This window comes from Lathamus discolor, chromosome 3, assembly GCF_037157495.1.
Source record: "Lathamus discolor isolate bLatDis1 chromosome 3, bLatDis1.hap1, whole genome shotgun sequence".
Lineage (NCBI taxonomy): Eukaryota > Metazoa > Chordata > Aves > Psittaciformes > Psittacidae > Lathamus > Lathamus discolor.
Window position 1 is genome coordinate 88,516,367 of NC_088886.1, and position 22,828 is coordinate 88,539,194.

At 37.6% G+C, this 22,828-nt stretch overlaps 1 protein-coding gene across 5 annotated transcripts in view; it reads right to left on the bottom strand.

Moving 5' to 3' along the window:
* DYNC1I2 (dynein cytoplasmic 1 intermediate chain 2) overlaps positions 1 to 22,312 on the bottom strand; it is a 30,589-nt gene extending 8,277 nt beyond the window's left edge. Inside the window, exons 1-10 of one of the 5 annotated variants that reach the window (XM_065670395.1) lie at positions 22,099 to 22,312; positions 20,123 to 20,240; positions 18,615 to 18,729; positions 15,225 to 15,315; positions 10,943 to 11,002; positions 9,563 to 9,678; positions 2,069 to 2,158; positions 1,634 to 1,796; positions 1,442 to 1,541; positions 785 to 910 (exon numbers count right to left, since the gene is read on the bottom strand). In XM_065670395.1, coding sequence (XP_065526467.1) covers positions 785 to 910; positions 1,442 to 1,541; positions 1,634 to 1,796; positions 2,069 to 2,158; positions 9,563 to 9,678; positions 10,943 to 11,002; positions 15,225 to 15,315; positions 18,615 to 18,729; positions 20,123 to 20,230 — 969 coding nt within the window. In that variant the 5' untranslated portion in view covers positions 20,231 to 20,240; positions 22,099 to 22,312. Of the gene's footprint in view, positions 1 to 784; positions 911 to 1,441; positions 1,542 to 1,633; positions 1,797 to 2,068; positions 2,159 to 9,562; positions 9,679 to 10,942; positions 11,003 to 15,224; positions 15,316 to 18,614; positions 18,730 to 20,122; positions 20,241 to 21,619; positions 21,704 to 21,922; positions 22,072 to 22,098 lie in introns of those variants that run through there. The other 4 variants (XM_065670392.1, XM_065670391.1, XM_065670393.1 and 1 more) reach the window with 4 other exon arrangements.
* Between the last annotated feature and the right edge of the window lie 516 nt (positions 22,313 to 22,828).

Sequence of the window (22,828 nt, forward strand, 5' to 3'; positions counted from 1 at the left end):
TGAACTCTCAGTCTTTTTGGTTTAATTTGCATTTATAAAGTGACATTTTCCTCCTCTATTTCTTTCATACGTCTACATTTGTATTCCTCCTGGTACAGTTTGTTAGCAAGGGAAGGCCCAGTAACCACAAGACTTTAATGACATTTTGCCACATTCTGTGGTCATTTTCTTAGAGAATGTACAAATCCATTTCGATACAATAAAGTTACTTTTTCAGCCTGGGCTTTGACAGTAATCTGACAACACAAGATTAAATTTTGATTCAACTATGTAATTTTCTAGAATCATGGCATTTTGAAAATAAATTGGCTATTTCAGGCTTGGCATAATGGCAGAGATTTGCATGTTTCTACCTTTCAGAAAACTACTAGAAAACCTCCCTTTGCCTGTTTCTTGATTCATATGTTTCTAGTTTTCATCCTTCCTCCATCTCTTCAGGCCATCTTCATTTCATTTCATACAGTAAACTAAGCTCTAGTAGTATACAATCCCACTCAATCTCCTTAAATACAAACCTTCTCTGTGGTTCAACCATTACAGAAGGTTTCTTGTTTTTTAAATAAATTAAGAAAATGAGTTCTCAAACCAGACTGAATTGTGAATGATGTCGGAAATTCTGAAGCAGAATAATGTTCAAAATCTCTAGCTATCAACATCTGTTTGCAAATACATGTGGTTAAAGTGAATGCCAGCCCAATGAAATCATTATGTTGACAAGCATAAGAAAGGTACTTGTCTAAGTTCATCAACATAAAATCTTTAGCCTCCTGAGACAGAATCATACCTGACAGTGAAAGACATACTCTGGGGTAGTTTTCTTGTACTTCATGTTCCATACAAGGGCCACCCCATCAGGCTCATGGGGTGCATCCTCATTGTTGTTGTAAGAGGCTACAAGTAATTCTGGGTACTGTGCAAGTTAAAAAGGAAAAATCTCAAAGTAAGGAAGATGACCAGCTAATAGACCAGACAATCCTAGAACCTTTGTATTCTTTCGCCAAAATAAGGTTAAAAAACCCCATCGAAACCCAAAAGCCACCTTATATTATATATAAATGAGAAACTGCCAGTTAAAGCTGTAATTTGTTTCAAATATAGCTCATTAAAAAAGTAAGTATTAACACACACATTAGGGTCCTGTTATGTCTTTCATCATAACTTGCTTTTAAATGTAAAAGAACTTTTAAGTGAGCACTTTTTAGTGAGGCAACAGTTACCTCTATGAAGTAGTCCCTAAACCAGAAACAAACATGCCAAAGACTTTCTTCATAATACAAACCTTTAGCTACTTTCCACAAAAGACTAACAGGTCTGTTTACTTTTTGCAAATTACAGAGCCTGTAAGGAACACATCCAAAAATACAGCCTGTATCAGCTGTGCTTATCGAGGCGTCAAGCTCACAGAACTAGAAGAATTTACCAAGGTAACTGTTTAACTTACCTGAGATGACCAGTCCAAACAACTGACGACACGATGCTTTGACCAACGTTCATCAAAAAACTGCCTGTTTAAGGACAGTTTTGCTCCGGCTTGGATCTCTCTATAAAGGCAATTAGCAGATACCCATCTTAGATCACTTTCTCAATTTCGAATATTGGACATTCACAGCAAAGTATTCAACATTCACATTACCCTTCTTTGTCTTCTAAGTCTCTGCCACTGTAGTCAAAGAAGATGTTGATTTGCTCAGACAGGGCTCTCTCGACAATCCTTGTAGAGTGGTCAAAGAAACTTAAAAATTCCTCAGAATGCAAAATTTGTTGTTTTTCCTCTTCCGTAAGTTCATGAGGGGCAGCTGGAAAAGAATTAGACAAACATTCTCTGGACCGTGCGCTTTCAGCAGTTCTTTCCAAGAAAGAGAAAACCATAGCAAGAGTATTTATCAGGATGTTGGGAAGTTTGTTCCCTAAACTCCATAGATTTGAAATATGTTTTTACATTTTATATCTTGCTAGCTGATCGTTAAAACATAAATCAAATTAATTTCAACTTAATGGGAAAAAAAGTAAAACACTTATTGATGCATTTCTCTACAGCACACTCAGGATGTCTTCAGGCAAACTGTACCTTCTTCTTCCTCCTCTTTTTTTAAGGTTTTTTCTTCCTCAGGTTCAACTAATGGTTTTGGTGCAACCACATCGTCTTCATCTTCTTCATCTAAGGAGAAACATTATGGTGAGACTGTCAATGTCTTTAAAGAGGAACAGTAACATTCCAGATGAATCTCACACTGATGTAAAATAGTATCACTTAGCTTAAAATGGTTGTATTTGTAAAATGTAGTCCCCAGGATAACATTATCTCAAACCAAAAGATCATCGGAATGATGTTGACACATGGATTTTAGTTGCACTAAATTATGTAGTTGTATAAACTGAAATAAGACACATAAGAAATTGTAAAGAATCCAAAGTGGAAATCTCTCTTACAGCATTTACAATTCCATACAAAACCATGTGGTGGATGCATGTTCTGTGTAACATACTGACACATTAATGCTGCAGAATAAAGAAAAATCAAATGTCTAAAATAGACTACACAGCAGCTGCTTACTTTTGATCTGAAACCATCAGAGTCTAATGGGTCTTTGCATGGCATGAAGATAGCTTACATTAGCTTTCAGGTTGCTATTCTGAGAGGCAAATTTTGCTAAAGATAATAGCAGGGAGATTACATTTTTTCTGTCATTCTAAATGCAAGTCTCATTATCTGTATCATGTTTGGCAATGAGAACTTTACAGTAAAATGTGTTTTCCCTAATTGCAATGAATAACATAAAATGTTAATGCTCAGGAATACTGACAAGGTTTACAGCACTTTCTGCATTTCTACATTTTATTCTTTGAGAACTGGAAACCAGAAAATAACTTTAAATTACTTAGTGTTGTGGAATATGCATTTCCTGGCTTTTCTTCACTCACTTTCTAGGGTAAGCTTCTGAAAAGACTATTTTTATTGGTTAAATAGCTATGTCATCTGTTTATAAGGGAATGGCAGCAGGAGTCTGCTGCATGCCTGATCACTAGTAATGAGAAAGTATTCAACAGGGACTAGGCTTGTTTGTTACAGCCATCCCCCACGTTCAAAGTTACCTAATAAAAAAAGGAAAATAAAAAAATTGAACAAAATAAATCCACACGCACACACACAAAAAAGGGGAAAAAGGAAAAAGGGGTGGTCAAAGGATGGGAACCAGCTGCCAAGCCATGGTCCCAGCAGCCAGGCCAGCTGACTAGATAGCAACAACCAGATGGCACTGCTAGGACTGCGTCTCTCCTACGAGGTGGCAATGGGATGGCACAACATTTTTCTGCCTGACTGCTTCCAATCATGTCTTTCCCCATTGGCAAGCCTGTGCAATTACCAGCACTCCAGGAGGTCTACAGACAAGCCTTTACCCTGCAAACAAAATACAGCTTGTAGGCCATACCAGCTGCCAAACCACACACATAGTGATAGGTTTAAAGAGGTCTGAAAATCTTTCTAACTCCATAGTATAGGCAATAAAAATATAACCGTACCTGCAGGAAAGAAAGCTTTAAATGACACTGTATAATGCACACAATAATACAAACTCCAACTTAATCAAAATGATAATGACGTATGCCAATCCTACATTACTTGAAATTGAGCGATTTTTACGTTCTGACAAGTTTACAGAACTAGGATAAATGGCATGAATGATTTCAATATATGCTCATACTTTTGAACCAAATGGTGAAGGTTAAAATCTTTCCTTTCAAGGGCCTCAATCAGCCACAAAGGAAAACAGTAATCACTGTCTTTTCAGCCAGCCCAACTGCATTTGTCAGCCCTTTCTCCGTCAATGCAGCCAGAGCAATCAACCTGCCAAACATTCAGAATGGAAAAACAATCTGAAAATACAGGGTATAATGCACCTGCCAGTGAAAATGGCCATTTCAAGAAAAGCTAGTGATCTCAGTGACCCTGCTGAGGAGGCGGTGGTGCAAAGGGGAAAGAACGCGTAAAAGAATTCTTAGTGATCTCCACTCTCTTGCACATTGACACTTCCTTACAAAGCATGCCAATTACAGCTTTTGTGCTACTTAAAAAAAATGAAAGCTTTTTGGGGCAAAATAATCACATGGGGAAAGACACCGCTCCTTTTTAGATGGATTCTCATGTACAGCGGAGTGTAATCTGAAAACTGTATAACTTATAGCAATGCTAAAGAATGGAATTCTTAATGTCAAATCACTATAGGTGTGGACACCGATTAATTAAAAAATGTAATACGAGTTAACACATTTTGAGAACAACAAATGTAGCACCACATATCCACATTACAGCTACTTGGATAAAAATCCCCCTCTTGTTTGCCCTGCCAATCAATCCTGCAGATTGAAACTATGCCTTCAAATCCAGAAATTCGGTTTTGGGTCACCCTGGGCACATTATTCTAGCTTTGAAAGTCCCAAATTAGAAATTTCAGCCCAACTTCCCATTAGTCATACTACACTGATTCTAAGTACCATTTTCAGTGACAGGAGTCAAATTCTTGTCAAATGCAGATGGTCAACCCCTTAGTGCTAAGTGACCTTCTAATCTACATATTTTATTCAAAAGATCATATAGTTGATTGCTCCTGCCTTTTAATGTTGAAACATAAATGGCATATATTATAGAGCTCTAAATTCCTTCATAGTACTTTCGCTACACACAGCCAGCTGATATTACTGCATTTAAATGCAGGATACAGCACTTACTTTAATATTCTCAAAGTATCAGGCTTGAAATCGAAACATGTCATCTTACAGATTTATCTGTAACTACACAAATCTAAAACCTTCTCTCTAAAGAGAAGTCATATGCAAACTTTCTCATTAAGGGATCTGGGGAAAAAAAAAAACCAACCCAACACCACAATGAAAAAACAAATAAAACCCAACACAAACCGAAAACCCCACGTGTACAAGCTCTTGACCTCATTATCCAAAACTAGGATGCTTTCTCACAGAAGTTTACAATAAAAAAAGGCTGCACAAAGCTGTTTGACAACAGAAGGGGTAAGACTTTTCTGTTTTAATTACTTCCCTTGTCTTCTCTTTACTTTGCATGTATTTAATAACAGGTCAGGTGCTGGTATGTGCAAGGAATTGGTATAACAATAATATATTACCCAGCAAACACTGAAGAATTGGGCATACTATTTCAGAAAAAGTTCCACATGAGTAAGTCAAGAACACATGATACAGTGGTGTACTGCATTTGTTTCAAGTCAGCATGTGGAAACCTTAAAGGTTCATCCTCTTTACTCATTATTAATGGTACCTACTGGAATTTTATGACACTTCATTCATGAATATACCAAATACAATTTCACAATTCAAAAAAAGGCTATAAGATTTAGAAATAAGTCATAGTAGGGCCATGAAGACAGGAAATGGGACTCCATGTCACATCACCATACGGATGAATATTCATTATAATACACTAAGGGATTAACTCCATGATATTTCTGACAGGTGAACAGGGGATCTAAGGTTACAAACAGAGCAGTAAAGACTGCATAAAAATAGCAGCTACTCTAATAGCTACACATTTCTTGTCAATGAATACTAAAAACCAGTTTAATGAACCACTGAATTTTTACTTCAAGTTAACATCAAAATTGTGATGTATTTTGGCAAGACAGAAGGAAAAGCAGTGCTGTAAATTAGGCTGCACCTAGCAATAACACTATGGAGTGAAGTTCCAGTTGTCTGAGTAATCTGTTGCTGCAGAGTAGGTTAATCAAAGTTAAATCACCTGTGAAATGGCTGGCTTTTGTTAAGCCGAATGTCTTCATATCAAGTTTTCCCATCTATATTTCACTGCACATTTTAAGGCATGTACAGGATAATGCATGAATATATAAGGGTCTGCTATTTCTTTCTAAAATATTAAAATCTAAAAATGCTGCATTCACCATAACAGCATCCAAGAAGCCAATCCTATGCAGCGCATTGTTAGTACTCTAGGTCAGAATTAAAAGGACAAAAATGCTTAATAATTCCATTCTGCATCTTAGAGACAGTAATTCCTCAAAGAGCAAAGCTAATGCAATAATACTATCAGCAGTTAGTTGTGATTACACAAACACAATATTGCAAAGCAGGACTAAATAACAAGTATTCCATTAGCCTAGGAAAAGCCCTAATTGTGACAGCTGAGCAGAGTTATATTCCCCTATATGCCTACCTTTCTCCAGATCAACTACTACAAGAACTCATAACACACCCTCATTGCCACACTGGCAACTAATTTCTTTCCATATGAATCTGAACAATGTTAGCAAATCACAAAGGAAAAGATCAGTGAGTATAGGAGAAACAGCGTATCAGGAACTATAGAGAAAAAAGATTTATCACCAATGATGACAGTACTCTATGTGATGACCAACATGAAGCCTGCAGAACATTGAGACATATACCGGAGTTCACATCTGAATTGTGTCTCTGTTGCTGAAACTGCTCCTGCTGCCTGCTAGAAAGAAATGAGTGTATGAAGGGAACACAATTTCAAATGTATTTTCAGAGAGTAGACCTGAAAATCTGCTGCCTGATAGAACACGCCAAATAGAGGCCAAATAACAGCCCTACTAACCAGCTGACCCACACTAACTAAAACAACATGTTCACCAAAATTGGACAATGAGACAAGTAAGCAGTGGTGTTATATACAGCATCACGGGAAGTGAGAAATGGATTTAGAGAGTAAAGGAGATGACAAAACAAGGATGCTGGGGAATGGGGCACCCTAAACACAGGATGTTCATGTTATGATGGTGACAAAAGTTAAAGTGTATTAATGGCATAGAGACAGATGTTTAGGCTTATTAGTTAAGAAGTAAGGGGGAATAGCACCAAGTATAGCACAACACATTTACCAAGCCAAAATGAAGTTATTTGGTCCCTAAACAGAAAAAAGATGGCCATAGTTACTGTATATGAGAATGACAGAAACTGCTTTGCTATATTCCTCTGAATGATGAACTATTTCATGATTTCTTTTTCTTCCCCCATAATAAGTACAGCTGCTACAGAAGCAGGGGAATTGAAGAGTGAGGCTGGTCAAAATTGAGGAGAAACAAAAAAGTACAAAAGTGTGAAAGAAGAGTACTGAGGACAGATATGCATCAGTATTTTCATCAAAGCAAGAAGTTTGAGAGCACCACAACTGCTACCCCAGCACTATTTCTTATTATGGTTCGCCTTGGACACCTGTATATATGGGACCTTGAGGAAAGGGCAGCTGTGGGTTACACTGACCATACGAAGCCCATAAAACAAGTATTGCAGATTTACCTTCTAAGTCTACTTTGGTTGTGGGCATCTTCCTCCAAGAACTGTGAAACATGTTTATTAACTTCAATTGAGCGACACAATTCAACCTACAGCACAACCTACAGAATAACTGCACACCATACCTGATAAAACTGCTTCTGTTTTCCTTTGTTCAAAAGCACTTCTCCAACAGCATTTTAAAATCGCAGGATAGGATAATCAAGAAAGGTCCAGCTTGTTTCACAAGACAGTGTGAACACTGGATCTAACCTAGCTGAGATGCAACTTGTTGCCATACAAGGGAGCTACTGAATATTAACTGTACGTGTAAATTCAGTTGCAAGCTCAACTTTCAAGTGTACTTTGTAAGATTTTCTCTAGTTCACAGTATACTCACTAAAACAAACAAAAATCAACTTAAAATTGTGAGAAAAAAAAATACCGAGATGGAATATATCCGATTTAAATTTATCTAACTGCACTCTGAAAATTCAGCCTATTGCTCTTGTCAATTGTTTTAAAGAGTTCAAAATTTGCTTCCCAAAAATCAAAATTTGTGACTTTATTTTTTTGGAGGCAGGATGAATCTTTTCCTAAAGAAAACCTGTGTCCCCGTTCAGACATCATCACAAATTGTGAACATAGAGATTAATTATGAACATATTTAGGCAGTTTTAAGACAGACCTTAAGAAGACCCTTGACACTGAAATGATGAAAAAGCATCTCTAAGTGACTTTTGTGAAGTACACATACATAAAATTATGACAGCCCTCAAGAAAACAGTATTATTTTTAAGGTGGAATGGATTAGGAGACAGCATCTGTATTGAGAGAGCTTTCTGGTCAATACAGAAATGTAGATGACCCATCTTTCCCACTCAACTCCAATAAACCTCAACTACAGCCTACGTAAGGAGTATGAAACTAAGATCATACAATCCCAGGCAATTTCCACTGACAGCAGGCAGCAGTAGTAAAACCCTTCAAGCACATAAATTATGAACTAAGTCTTCAGATTCCATAGATAGAGGGGAGGAAAAAATCCTGAGGGAATAGAGAAAGGAAAAGGTAAGGGCATGGGAAAAATGAAAGCAGGAAAACCCCAAATGCCATCTGTGCATGGATACAGATAAAATGAAGAATGGAAAAGAAACAGAGAAAGAGCAGAACCTCTGTTATTCTGATTCAATGAATACCGAAGTTTGAAACATCTGGTTTGTGCTCTGAAGACACACCGATCCCTTACACTGGATATCCACGGGTAACAAAAGAAACTTCTCAGGAGAGTGTTGTTGCAATTTACATTCTTTTCCCTTCTCCCCTTCGCACCCCAACTCTTTTACAGTGTCATCTGCATAGTGCTAAACTTGCCAAAGTGACTTCCAGACACACCCCAGACAAGAGCAGCATATTGATGTAGACTGGAGCAGCAACAACTCTGCACCACTTGTATTCCACTTTACACTCCCCACCACTTGCATTACACTTCCAAGTAAATGATACAGTTTTATGGAAAAAACAGCCTAAGATTTCAGCTGAGTGTTCTCTTAATGTTTTAAAAACTGCTTCTATCTCCTTGCGTAAACACCCAAAAGTTCACATACCAAAGAGTGAGAAAATTATGAATGTAGAATTAGGCCCTAAAACTGGTAGCAAAGAGACATACTCAAAGCCAGTCATATCAAATAACTACGAGATTTTGTAGTAAAACTACATGAAAACTAGGTCAAGATTAGTACTGTTATTTGCAGCAAAATTCAAGTGTTTCAACGTTGAAAACTATATTTATTAGCCAGCTTTGGATAAAATTATTTTCTGGAAAGCAAACAAGTCATGACTGAAAGAAAGCATGTGTTCAGCTGCTGAGAACAGAAATGGCACAGGTTAATAAAGACATTAGTTATATCTTTTAAAACTCAATGTATAAGCTCCAGGTATAAAAATTCAAATTCTTAAAAAGTGCATGGGGTTAACTGTCAGGTTACCTTCAAGTAATTCTTAGGGATGTCACAACTGCAGGATACATCCCACTTATTTATTAGCTAATTAAGCAACTTTGTGTCTAATCTGAACGTTACTAGAAGCAAGAAAATACCATGTGATAGTGGGTTAGTGGGACAGTGATAAGTTAGCCGTTATGAATGTATTTAGGTAGTTTAAAGACAGACCTTAAGACAACCCTTGACAATGAAATGATGGAAAAAACATCTGTAAGTGACTTTTGTGAAGTGCACATACATAAAATTATGATGGCCCTCAAGAAAAAAGTATTCACCTTCCTTTGGCTGAGTCATAACAGGTGTTTGCGTCTCCTTTGTATATGTAACAACTTCTCGAGGAGGAAAATCAACTTGTGTTATTTTGGCCATTCCAAGTTTAACAGGTCCACGTCTAAAAAAAGTTAACAGAGAAATCAGAAAAAACATTCAACATTTATGAATTAATTCACATTTTGTCTAAAATACCCAAGTCACCATGTCACAGCACTGCTTAGCCAAAATCCCGTGGAAATTTAACTCTGAGGAAGTCACATAACTATGACTAATATTTTATTATTATTTAAAATGAGCAGCTATTTATAAATCTGCAACAAAAAGGAAGACCTGCATATATATAAATATCTCAATTTTAGGATATAATTTTAAAGTTTTGCTCTTTGTGGTTGACTAGGATACTGTTAAGTTTATGGCATCCCTATTTTCACTGGAAGAGATCTGCTTACAAGTCACATTTGTACAGAAACAGTACTAGGATTTTAAAACTTAAACCCCCACTTAGGTATTCTGAAGGAAAAAGCATTTCTTAGTCCTTTTAACTTTGCTGCCCTTTTTTGTCTTCATCTAAGATACTATTTTAAATGCAGAGCTGCAAATCTGATCTGAGACTCACACACTAAGTGATTTATCTGTAAGACATTACTTCAGCATAAGACACTGAAAATGTCTCAGCCTTCTGACTTTAGCTTATGGAAGATCCTATAAATGCAGATACAGCTAGTATCAAGCTGCAGTGCGCAATGTAGTTCCAAAACACACAATGACTGATTTTTTCCACACATTAATTCAGTCATTGTAATTTCCTATAGAAGCTAATTTCAGTATGCATTGTAGTAACACTGCAATGTTCCAACAACAATTTACCTATATCAAATTTAACTTCTTATCCACCCCTCTCCTTATATAAAAGCAGATGAAAAAAAAAAAAAAAGAAGAGTAACCCCTTTTGAAATGTTTTGGTGGGCAGAATCATAATTCTTACAGCACAATATGGGCTTTAGGAAGTGCTTATAATATGCTTATAAAAGCTGCAGCACAAGAAAAAAAGGGAGCTACTCTGTTTTAAAAATACAGTTATTCTAAGTTTTGTTTTTTAAAGAAATGACACCTTGAAGTTCATATTTTATCAAAGGAAGACTCAAGAAAAGCACAAATAAGTACTGTTATTAGAAATATGCATCTTACATATAGAAAATTTAGCCATAGAAAACTTTCCCACTGCAAGCAAACTGCACTATGTCTAAGGATAGTGAATTCATGTTATTACAGAACAGTCTTTTAACAACAACTTGAAGTCTTACACTAAAAAAAAAAAAAAAAAAAAAAAGCTCTTATCCATAAGTACATGAAAGAGGGAATATAAGAAATCTATGCAATACCCCAGATCGGAATCAGAGTGGAGCTGAAGAACTGATGGATCAGTATCCCAATGCAGCGTCCTGACACCCCAGGTTGAACAATCATGCAGCATTAGCAAAAAAGGCCAGAGATTAGTAAAGCAAATACACACTATGAAATGCTAGAGTTACAGTAAGCTTATAGTTATTTCGTTGTTCACAAGAAACAAAGCAATGCGACATCAGTTAAGGGAAATTCAGCAAACATTCAGTGCAATAATACATGCAGTAAATACAAAAGTTAAAAAGCAAACACAGAATTCAGAGCTATTAGAAAAGAAATCATTTTAAAAAGATTGAAAGTTAAAGACCTGCAAACAAATACGGCATTTATGAGAGGCAAATAAAAAATATTTTTAATACCAACAAGAACCATTAAAAACTTTCTTTTAATTCCTTTTAAAATCTGTTCAGATTTGTTCATGTCATATGAAGACAGATTTGTTAACATAATGCAATCCTGCCCAGAGCAGTAAATATGTGGAGGAAATCGTCATATTGGTAAAGGAAATGAATCAACACATAAGCCTTGTGGTAGCAGGGCAAAAATGTACTTCCACTGGGATAGAGAACTGCTAGAGTTTCCAAGATGTGACACTGCAGCAATTATGGGTTAAGCACTGCCTTGGGCTTGTAAGTGTCATCTGATTTAGAGCCAACTCCATTTAAGGTATTTGAATCACTTAGAAATAGTGGGCTTTCTATTAATAACACGTTTCAGAGTCATGTATAGTAATGAACAGAATAGATCCATTTCAAGTCACTTCTGATCAGAAGAAATATGAAGGGGAAAATAAATCTTCCCTCTCCCTTCATTGTTAGCCTTCATCCCTTCTCTACACATTTTAATTTAGCCTACTGCCTCCTATCAGGCTTAGAGAGATTTTAAAAACAAGATTATATGAGAGATTAACAGATGAACATATGTGGGTTTTCTGACTTTTTTTAGATGCTATTATATTTTTATAAAAACCATATAATATTTTACTATGATAAGTCAATAAAATGTAATTCTACATTTCATTCCCATGCATGGTAATGTTCTTATAAACCAAGTTCAGAATTCCAAAGGTAAAGTTAATCTCAAAAGCATACAGGCAACGCCAGAGAATCTCCTAAGTATGGGTGTATCATGCACTACCTTGTTCTTGTAGGAACTATGTATTAAAATAATTAGTTATAGTTTAATTAAGAATTACAAATCCATGTGCTTATATCTGGTAAATCATCCTACATAACTGCTACTGCATCTGCAGCAGTAACTTAACAATAAATCTGTAATACATTTCCATATCTTTTGTGCATCAGAAAACACACAATTTAACATTAAATTAATTAGAGTACACTTATTCTTTAGGTCTCTACTATTTTTCTTGACAATGTAGGTTTAAGATTGAAGTTTAATTTGGTGCCTGAAACTTCAAGCTGGATATTGCTTGTGTTGTTTCATATATTAAAAAAAAAAATCCAAACCAAACCACCCTAACCTTCATGTTGCTTCTGCAAAGGACTGCTTGTCTACAGATCCAAATGCTGCATTACCACAGTATTTGTCAAACATTTTCCCACCTTTTTCAGACCCACTTGAGAGAAAGGGAAAAGATTATGAATTTAAAAGGCTCCAAATTTTGTGCCTGCTTAATATATAGCCTTTACTGAGGTAACTGTCATGCTTTCAAAGCATTCCTTTAACTTGCAACAGTTGCTTTGGTTGTACTAGGGCTATAGCCCGCCTTTTAAAATAATTCATGTCAACAAGCAGTACACGTTATAGTTAAACGTTTCTCAGAGATATTCTTTTAAAATAAAGGTAATATTCCCAGATAAAATTAATCTACTATATGCATACCAAAATTGCATACTGTTCCTTTTGCTTCCGGATGTTTGTTACGTCTTAAGTTAAATGAATTTGTCTACAAGCTTCAGTGAACAGGAGTTCCTACTATTGCACATACACCCTAGCTTCTCTGTATCCAGGCTATATCTCTAGAAAGGATTTACTGCATTTAAAATAATTCTATGAAGCATCCACCTAACCCAAAAGTAAACCAACTGTATTAATTTCCAGTTTAAAATGTATATTCTTAACTGAGGAAACGAGAAAAAGAACAGTGTCAAACTGGGTACCAAACTCTTTGCTCATGAAAATAAAGCAAGACAGATGGAAGTAACAGCAGGAACACAGTCTGAACACTACTCTGCTAATTACTAAATAAGTTACTGGCAAGATTCAGAACCATAGAGACAAGATTACATTAACAAAGGAGATCATCTTTGTAATATACAGCTGCAGCATGACAAGAGAACAAATGGCTACAGGCCAGAGAAAATAACCAAACCTGAAATAATGCACTAATATGAAGAGCTTTTTAAGATTATCAAAGATAGCAGAACAACTTGCGTGTTATAACACATATTGATATGAAAGTCACCTTTGAAATACCAGGTATAATGCTAATGGATATCACACATTCCAGATTTTCTTATCAACTTTAAGGTTCTTCAGGGGAAGAATGTTACCTACTGGTCAGAAAATGAGCAAGAGGACTTTAACAGTGACTCTATATAGCCTTCAATTTAGCTATACATTCATACCTCTACACTTTCAAGACGACAATCTTTTCATGATTCCACATCTGGGAAATTGTCAAGAGACAGATTTAGTTTTAAAGCTTGCAAATACACGGAGCTACAGAGGCTTACAATACAAGTTTTCTCAAGGCTTTGCAAGAAGATGTATGCCTACAACATAATGTTACTACGCTTGAGGAACACACAATCAGAGTGCACAACACACCTATGAGGTGAAGACAAATTCAGTACGCAACATGGTGTTCAGTTCAAGATATGCGGCCTATACATATTCTTTCACATTGAACTTGTGTGAATGGAAAGATTTCTTTTCTATTTTATAAAAAAGTAATCATAATTCTTTTTCTTTTAGACACTGAATTTAAATATGAAATGACAATTTAATAAGCAATAATCACAGATCTCAAACAATTTAAAACTTGCTTGGTAGTTAAGGAACAATTATATTGCTTTTTTATTAACATGACAGGTGAACTTCAACTGCATAGTGAATAATCTACGCACAAGATCACACCTAGGCACTGTTAAAATGATTAAAAAAAAGTTTAGGTTGATATCTGCTGACTAAAGTATTCTCTCTATTTTAACTTACAAATATGCACCTTGTAACCTTTGCTCAGGCCATTAAACTCTTGAATGTTTTTACATTAAGATGGTACATACTTATGTATGCATAATCCACATGATTACAAGACGTAACTGCAGTCTTTTTAAAAGAGGTTTCAAAGCAGTGCATTTAGTCTTTCCCCAGAACAACTACTCATATAAGCAGAGAAGTATCCAATAACTGCTTTAGTTACTGTGCTTTAACTAAGCTTTACCCCCAATGCATACTCAATAAATTTTAAGTAAGTGAACTTAATTTGCTGAGAAAATACAAGCTATCAGTGTTAATAGCCAAAACTGCTCTTATTCACAGACTGTGGATGAGAACAACAGAAATGCCATTTGGAGGTAGCGTGTCCCACCTTATCACCATATATCACTACTTTGAATTAGCTGAACAGAAATATTTATCTGACTCCTTATAGAAGACAAAACTCAAACTGCACAAAAAAAAAAAAGGGTCAAACAGATGTAGCAAGTACTAGAACTGGAAAAAACCCAACCCTGTGGCTGCACTAAGATGGTGCTGTGTTTTGGCCAAATGAGAAAGATTTAGTGGTATAGTTGCATTACAGGAATGACTGCAAAGTGAAATCATGAGAAATACTGTTCTGATTAATGGGTGGGGAAACTAAAATCAGAAGCAATTCAATGTTTGTAGACAGAATCTTTTATTAGACCAGCTAGAATAGAGGGGAAAAAAGGAAACAGCCTATCATCCATACACATTCTCCTTTAGAAAAAGCTGGAAGAGCCCAGAAGCTGGACTTCTCCAGTTTTCTATTGTCCTGAGGCATTCATGCTTACAAAAAACATTATAAGACAGACTCAATATCACTTTTAACTTGGAACTTTAAACAACTCCACATTAATCTTGGCAATTGCAAATTAGCAAGTGTAGTTGTATTTCAAATTTTAAAGGACTTGTGTAAAAGTTACTGTTCACAGATTCAGCACTGTAACCTCATGTTATTATAATCAAGTAATTAACCTTGATTTCTTCTAAAACTTAATTATTCAGAATCTGAGTATTAAGCAAAGGAACATGACAAGGAAAGTGACGTACCTAGATCCAACAGCGCCATCACCAGAGTCCTGGCTTCCAGCCTCACTTGGTGTACTCACAGATTTGGAAGACGGAGAGGTAGGAGGAGGGACTAAATAGTGAAACAGACAGGTATCCGCTGTTACTATTCGCAGAGGTTGCACAGCTTAGGATGTTTTAAAATTAATTTAACATGAAGTATTAAAAAAAAAAAGTGATGGCAAACAAAATATACATGGATGAAAATGAACAGTAGAAAGAGAGGGGAAAAGACAATGTTAACAATTCATGCTGGACTTTCATGCAGTTGTTTGGCATTTATGCACTTTGAGCATAAAAAAGACATGGAGGGAAAGACAGTTAAGAGAAAATGAGTTGAAAATATATTTTTAAACTCAACTTCTGACAAATGATGGCATCAATTTTCAAAGGACAATTTCCACTAAACTGCATTACTTAAACATAAATGATAGTTGTTAATATAACTTTGACATCAGTTTTTCTTAAAAATTAGCCACTGAATGTATTTAATTGGTAATGTTGCTTCTAAATATATAATCACCAAAGCGTGATACAAAAGAACTGGCTTTGTCACACAGCACACTTCTGTTCTAGTTTGAATCAAATCGACGTAAATCCTGTGTGTTACAACAAAACGTTTCCAGAGTTAGGTTTTGGGGGATTTTTGTGGGTTTTTTTTCTTTTTACTTGACAAAAAAAAATATAGTAGTGTTATACTGAAACTTTTTCCTAAAAGTCAGTTAATTTTCAGCATGTAGATGAAGACTGCAATTAACATTTAAAAAGCAACATGCTTTTTGGACCCGATACATTAAAGTGAAGGATATAAAGCAATCTGATGCAAACACAAAGTTATTTTGCCATTTTTTCTACTTTTCTTTTTAGAAATAGTGCAATTCATTATTTAATGAAACTTAGGTTTATGCTTAAGAATCAGGGTTTGTGCTGAAGGTCCTTATATACTTCATTTTTCAGCAACATGTAAAGTGTTCATAGAACACATTAACTCCTCAGCAACCCGTAAAATGAACCTGTAATCAACTGAACAGAAGTTCTGTATAAAAATTGGGATCCACTCTGTTAGGGGTCAGGCAAAGGAGAATTCTGAATTTAGATCCGCAATATTTTTGAAGATCACAGGTACATTGTGAATTCTGAAGCACTCTTCCATCCCATCCCATAACAGAGACATGATTCTGGTTGACGAAAAAAGTACACCCTAAGAATTTACAAAACTACAGTGAATTCTTTAATTTATTGAAAATTCATTCCTCCTACAGGAGAGACTTTTATGTAGAACTATACTTCATAAATTTATACTTCCACATAGACTTTATACTTATATCTATAAGAGTGTATATGAGTGTGTATAAATATATACATATATATTCTTCAATCCATCATTACCATTTCCCACATTATTTTTGTGCATTACCAGAAATGACAACATTTTAATGTCACTCTCTCTTAATTCAAGTGACATTAGAAACATATCTCGTTACCATTTATAGAAGTCAGGCAGCACGGCCAAAAGAATCCATTAACTTAGTTTTGATGCTACAGTGCCCTCTCGTGGGCCACACCGTTTTGAAGGAAAGCTTTCTATTAGTGATGCGAAACCTATTTAAAAATCAACAGTCTTAAGAAAAGACCAAGTGAAAATCCACCTACCCCAAAGAAGGATGAAAAAGGATTTTAGTTCACTAACTTATGCCTTCCTATACAACCAGTATGGTAGATATCAAAAGCATACTTACATTGCTAAGTCCCCTTCTCCCATAAGAGAGCTATCTTACTCCAGCAGTTGACAGGAAGTGTGTTCAGAATTTTTGATACAAATTGTTATGAAGGAATCTAATCTCAAGCTACCCACCTGCAGTGACTGTGAAAGCTCAAGTTATCTGCACACCAAGCTGGTCTGCTCTGAGTCAGCTTCAGCTCAGGCATACAATCACTGTACTTATCATACTTGGCCAGTATCCAGTCAGCAGACCAAGTCCAAGGCTAGGCATGCTACCGTGACTACCAAGTAGGACATTTTAGCTTGATTTATAATCCAAATTGGATCTGGGAATCTTGACAGAAAACAGAATGAATTCCCTGCAAATCTATGTACGTGTACGTTGAAATGTGTGGTTAAATAGATGCTCAATGAAATTTAACACAATACTCACAGGGGCGTGCCCCAGTCTTACATGCCAGCACCCCAAAGAGCTTTTCATATAAGTATGCTAAGTCTATGCAACGACTTGCTTTAAGGACTGACTATCCTGTGGTTTTCAGATCTCCCTCACAGGTTTAAAAAGCCACCACCACCAATCATAACCATTTCTGCCAGAGTCTCATCAGTTGCCTGAGTACAACCTCACACAAGAAAGCAACTATCAGTCTGACAAACAAAATCTCTAGCAGGTAAGATCTGATGATTTAAAGTGCTGCACATTAGACCTAACATAGCCCAAATTCTCTAAATAGCATTCTTTAAACTGTAAAAGCAGTTCAAGCTACTAAAAATTACTGTAGTGGCAGTTAGAATGGGAGCCGCTATAATGCTTTTTATGCCAAATTCACTTTTGAACACTTAAGGACTATGAAAAAGCAATTATGAAGATACAGTCACAGATATACCTTATCTGTAACAAATTATTTTTGTTTGCAAACCCAGCTGAAATAGATGCTCATTATTGAGCCAAAATGAAAAAGAAGTTTTAAACTCCTTAGGTTTCAGAGCTAGAGTCAAAAAGTGGAATTTAATTATCACCCTTTTTACTTTAATCTTGCAGAAATATGTGGCTATGTAAAGGAAAAAAGCAACAACCAATATGCTAACCCACCCAAGAGTGGCACAGATATGAATCATAAAACTTAACTACCAAGGATGATATTTAGCCTTGCTATTAATCCAAAGTCAGGTATTTGAGATAAGGAAAATTAGGGTGCAAAGAAGGCAGAAAGGAAATAAGCCAAGTGTGCACAAAACCAGCATAATTAAAATTTGGTATTATGAAAAAGAGAAAGGAAAAAAATACAGATAAATAACATGCAGGGAAAATAAATAAAAAAAAATAGAGCAACAAATACATGATGTTTATGCATTTTAAATAAAAAACTCCAAATAATCCACTAAGTGTAAAACATACAGTTTACAAAATAGTAATGTGTACTGAAGCACATCACTCAACATTTATAACAGAGATCATGCAGGACAAACCCCAGACATGTATACCCCAAAAAACAGTGGCAAGAGAACTTTCATGCCAGCTGTAGAAGTACCACAATCCTAACAAAAAATCAAACCACCAACAACCCCCCCCCCCAAAAAGACACCCAAAAAAACCAACCCCCCAAAACCACCAAACATTTATCTCAAATAAATATTAACATTCCTACCAACAGGAGATTCAGGTGTCAACCCCATGCTCTGAAGTAATGCTTCGGCTTCTCTTCTCTTCTTTTCAAGATCAGATTCTTCTTGTATAGGAAGGACTTCTTTCTTCTGATCAGTCTATAAATAATTCAGTAATTAAGTTAGAGCATTTACCAGATATTAAAAATGGTTTTATTTCTTTTCCGAGATCTCCTAGGAATATTTTTATACTACTGAAATCTATCATCATACAGTTTAGATATTTGACTCTAATAATTCTGTTGATCCTTTCTGTAGGTAGAGCAAGCAACAGACAGGAATCACAGAATTCAGCAGCTTTGGCACTGTCGTGAAAAGGCATATATAACATGCAAAAGGTGTCTTCTCATTTGTCAAAATGACTGGCACCTCGTAAGATCAAGAATACCTCTTTCAAACTAATGTGTGAAAATCGTAAAATGAAAAGACTGAAAGAAAATGTATTGTGTACCTGTGTATAAAAGTATTTAAAAGACACAGTCATATGGTTCTGATTTTGAAATGAAAACAGTGTCAAAGAAAACACTGTAGGGTTAGAATAACAGTAAGAGACACCCCTCTTCGGTCAAGAAGGAATTAGGACACTTGGCTAGACAGAGTACATACTGAAGTGCATAGCAATTCAGAAAATGTCTAAAATGTAAAAGTGAGGATTGTGATAAGTTATTGCATCACATGTGGAATCTCAGAGGCAATACATTCTTAAAAGATCATCACAACATAACCTGGGATATTTCTCTCTCCTTTTTGTCTGAGTCATGTAGCTGGCAGCTGCCCAGGCCTCAGTCATGTGCTGGTGTAGAACACATACAAGATCACAACCAAAACACTAAGTCTTGAAAAAGTATCCCAACTCACCAAAATATTCCAGCAAAAGTTCTTTTACAATGTATAATTTGCATTCAGGAGAAACACAGTAATAAATCACTGACTGTCACATACTTTAGCAGAGAGAAAGCCAGAAGATATTAATAAATCAAGCTAGCTTGTGTATATGCTACACAAGCAGCATACATAACCCTAGCATTGCTCTGAATTTAAAATTCAGGCTAAAAACTAGTCAAAGAGCAGAAGAATTCAGCACATTGTTTATAGAATAATAATACTGACAGTCAGACAATTCCTACGGACATCCTCAGGACTGCACTTCAGAAGTACGTTCTCTGACACCACAACTCACTAAGCAGAGGCTTTGTGCTATACTTTACAGTGATTAATGGTATCCCCCCACATGAGCAGTTCTAGAAATTAAAACTTTATGCAAGTGTAAGATTAAAAACTAAATATAAATCTAACTTGTTATATGGATAATTCTAAAGAAAACAGTAGGTGTTTGCTCTTGTAAGAAAATAGAAGTATTACATTTGCATCAGCAACCAAACATTAAACAGACAGTCCCTGAATAACATGCAGCAAACGGGTATTAAGTTAAACTACCCTTATACTTTGGGGAAGTTAACAGGCAAATTTCAAAGAGAAAATAATTTCTTACTTCTTTCTTCTTTCTTTCCTCCTCCTTTCTTTTCTTCTCTTCTCTGATTTGAGCTAATCGCTGTTTCTTGCGCTCCAACTCCGCCTTCAGTTCACTTTTGTCAGACATGGCTGGAACCCTGAACAACAGAAAGTATATCACCATTTGGTTTTGGTTTGGGATCTTTGTTATTGTTTTTCTCTTAGGTTTTTTTTTTTGTTGTTGTTGCTGATTTGTTAAGATTGCAGCTTTCCTTTAAAGAAGCTACACTAGCTTACCTAAACCAGCACTTCAAAAAGTCTTCAAATAATAATAATAATACCCCCACACACACATTTCCATTTCTGTATTTATTTCACTTAACACATTCTCAGTACTAAATGATGGATTTAAAACAGACAGAACTATGATATGGTGATGGGTCACCCTACATAGTTCTGACAGTGTTTGAAGAAACTGCTTTGAAAGAAACGTTAGGCACTGAAGACGGGATTATCTGATCTTGCTATAGGATTTGGTACAGTTACAGATCCAACTATGAGATTGAAAATAGCAAGGAGAGTAGCAGCACAGCATCTGTATTTTACTTTTCACTTCAACAGCTTAAATATTGACATGCTCTAACTTTGCAGTATGTAAGCTATATATATACATCTTTCTGTATACAGTTGGAGGATTCAAAATATAGATTTATTAAAATATTTAGTAGGATTACTATAAATAACAAGGCAAAGTAAGTAAAAGAGTGGTGGTCAAAAAAACCCCTGCAAAGTAGTGTATTACCAATTCTTCCCCAGCCTTTTTGTACATTGCTGGTAGATCTTTGAAGGCACAAATTCTACAGAAAGCTTTGCTAGATAATTGATTCAATTAAATATAGACAACAAGGTCAACAATAAAAGGGGGGTGGAAAAAAAGCCACTTTGTAACAAAGACCTTAGAACAGAGGTGGGGAAAACTGTGTGACAGGGCTGAGTGAATAAAAGCTTAATTTTACTGTTTTTAAGCAAATCTAAATCCATTAAAAAGGTGCAGAAGTGGTTCTGTAACAGATGAAGGATCTATAAATGTTTTTACACTAATCTTGATAACACAGATACCAGAACAAACAATACTGCTTTTATAATAACATAATGATTCACCAATTCAATATTAAGAATTCCTGCATAGCACATCTAAGCACAGAAAAGGATGCAAAATGATGCAAGCCTCGTACATCTACCCCAAAATAGTTAGTAGTACGCATACTGGGGTAAGTCTATGTATGCCTCCGTGTTGCTTGAAAGCATTTAATAACCGATAAAACACATACACCACCACCCCACCCCCCCATATTTCGGCATTTTTAACTGGCACTCTAGTGTCGCTTTAGAGCGGCTCCGGGAAGGTGCGCTGTCACCACACCATGGCTTCCTGCCCCCACCCGTCCTGCTAACACCACCCGAGGAAAGCAAAGCGGGACAAACGGAACCATCCCCGAGGGAAGGGGAAGGGAGAGGAGAGCACACCGCACCCCACCTTCAGATGACAGCAGCAGTAACCAGGTACCACCAAGCTCAAGTTCCGCACCCAAACCTCCCATGGGCCGCACCGGAGAGGGAACCCTGACAGGACCGTAGCTCACCCTAGGCCCTGGAAAAAGCAGCAGCACCCCACACGCCCACCCACACCCTCTCCCACTTGGAGGGCCGAGCCCAGGCGCGGGCCGCCCCGGTCCCACCCTGTTGCCGCGCCCCTCACTCGACAGGGCGAGGCTGAGCGACGGCGGGTCCCCTTCCACACGGAGGCAGCGGCGCTGAGGCGCTGCGAGACCCCGCGCACCTGCAGCGGGATCACCTGCAACGGGATCTCCTGCAGCTCCAGACACACTCGACCGCACGTCCCGCTCCGCTTCCGCTGCTTCACAAAGGCGCCGGCAGCTGACAAGGCGGTAGCCTACGGCGGGTGCCGAGAGTCAAACCAGCTCTGAAAGCGTTGCGGGATGCGCAGGAACTTACGGGAACTGCGGACGGACACGGAGGCCTATATAGTACCGCGAGGAGCTCACGGGGGCCCGAGCTGACAGGAATTCACAGGGGGAACGACTGAAGCAGCGAGGGGATAGGGCGGTTCCGAAGGCCGAGCTCCGAACCCCTCCCGCGGACCGCCGGCGAAGTGGCTCCGGGAACAACGACGCCCAACATGCAGCACGGCCCGCTGGGCGGGCTTCGCTCGCAGGGCACTAAGGCGGGAGCGTGGCACGGCCGCGCGAGGCATGATGGGAGCTGTAGTCTTTGGGGGATGGGACGGGACACAGCTACCCAGCACCGCCGTGTGTCGGGGCGCGAGGGCGAATGACGGGGCCAGGCTGGGAGAGCGGCGCGCGCGCATGCGCGCCCTGCGTTGGTTCTCTCGCGGCGGTCGCCCGAGGGCGGTGGCCGGCCTCGCAGCAGGCCCTCGCGCGGGCGGCGCTGAGGGGAGCGGGGACGGCGGTGAGGGGGGGCGCGCTGCCCGCTTCGATTCGGCCTCCGGTGAGGAGGCTGGCCGGCCAGCATGATTCTGATCGTAGGCTGAGCAGGCCGGTAGCCACGATCGCTCCAGTGTGCTGAGGGTAAAATGTACAGAAGCCTGTTCAGGCTAGGGACTGAATTACTCGCGCTGCATCTGCTTGGCAGGGATGTTAGCAGGCGGAGTTCAGCTGTCGGGGCGATGCGGTGTTACACATCAGCAGGCGGCTTCACTGCTTGC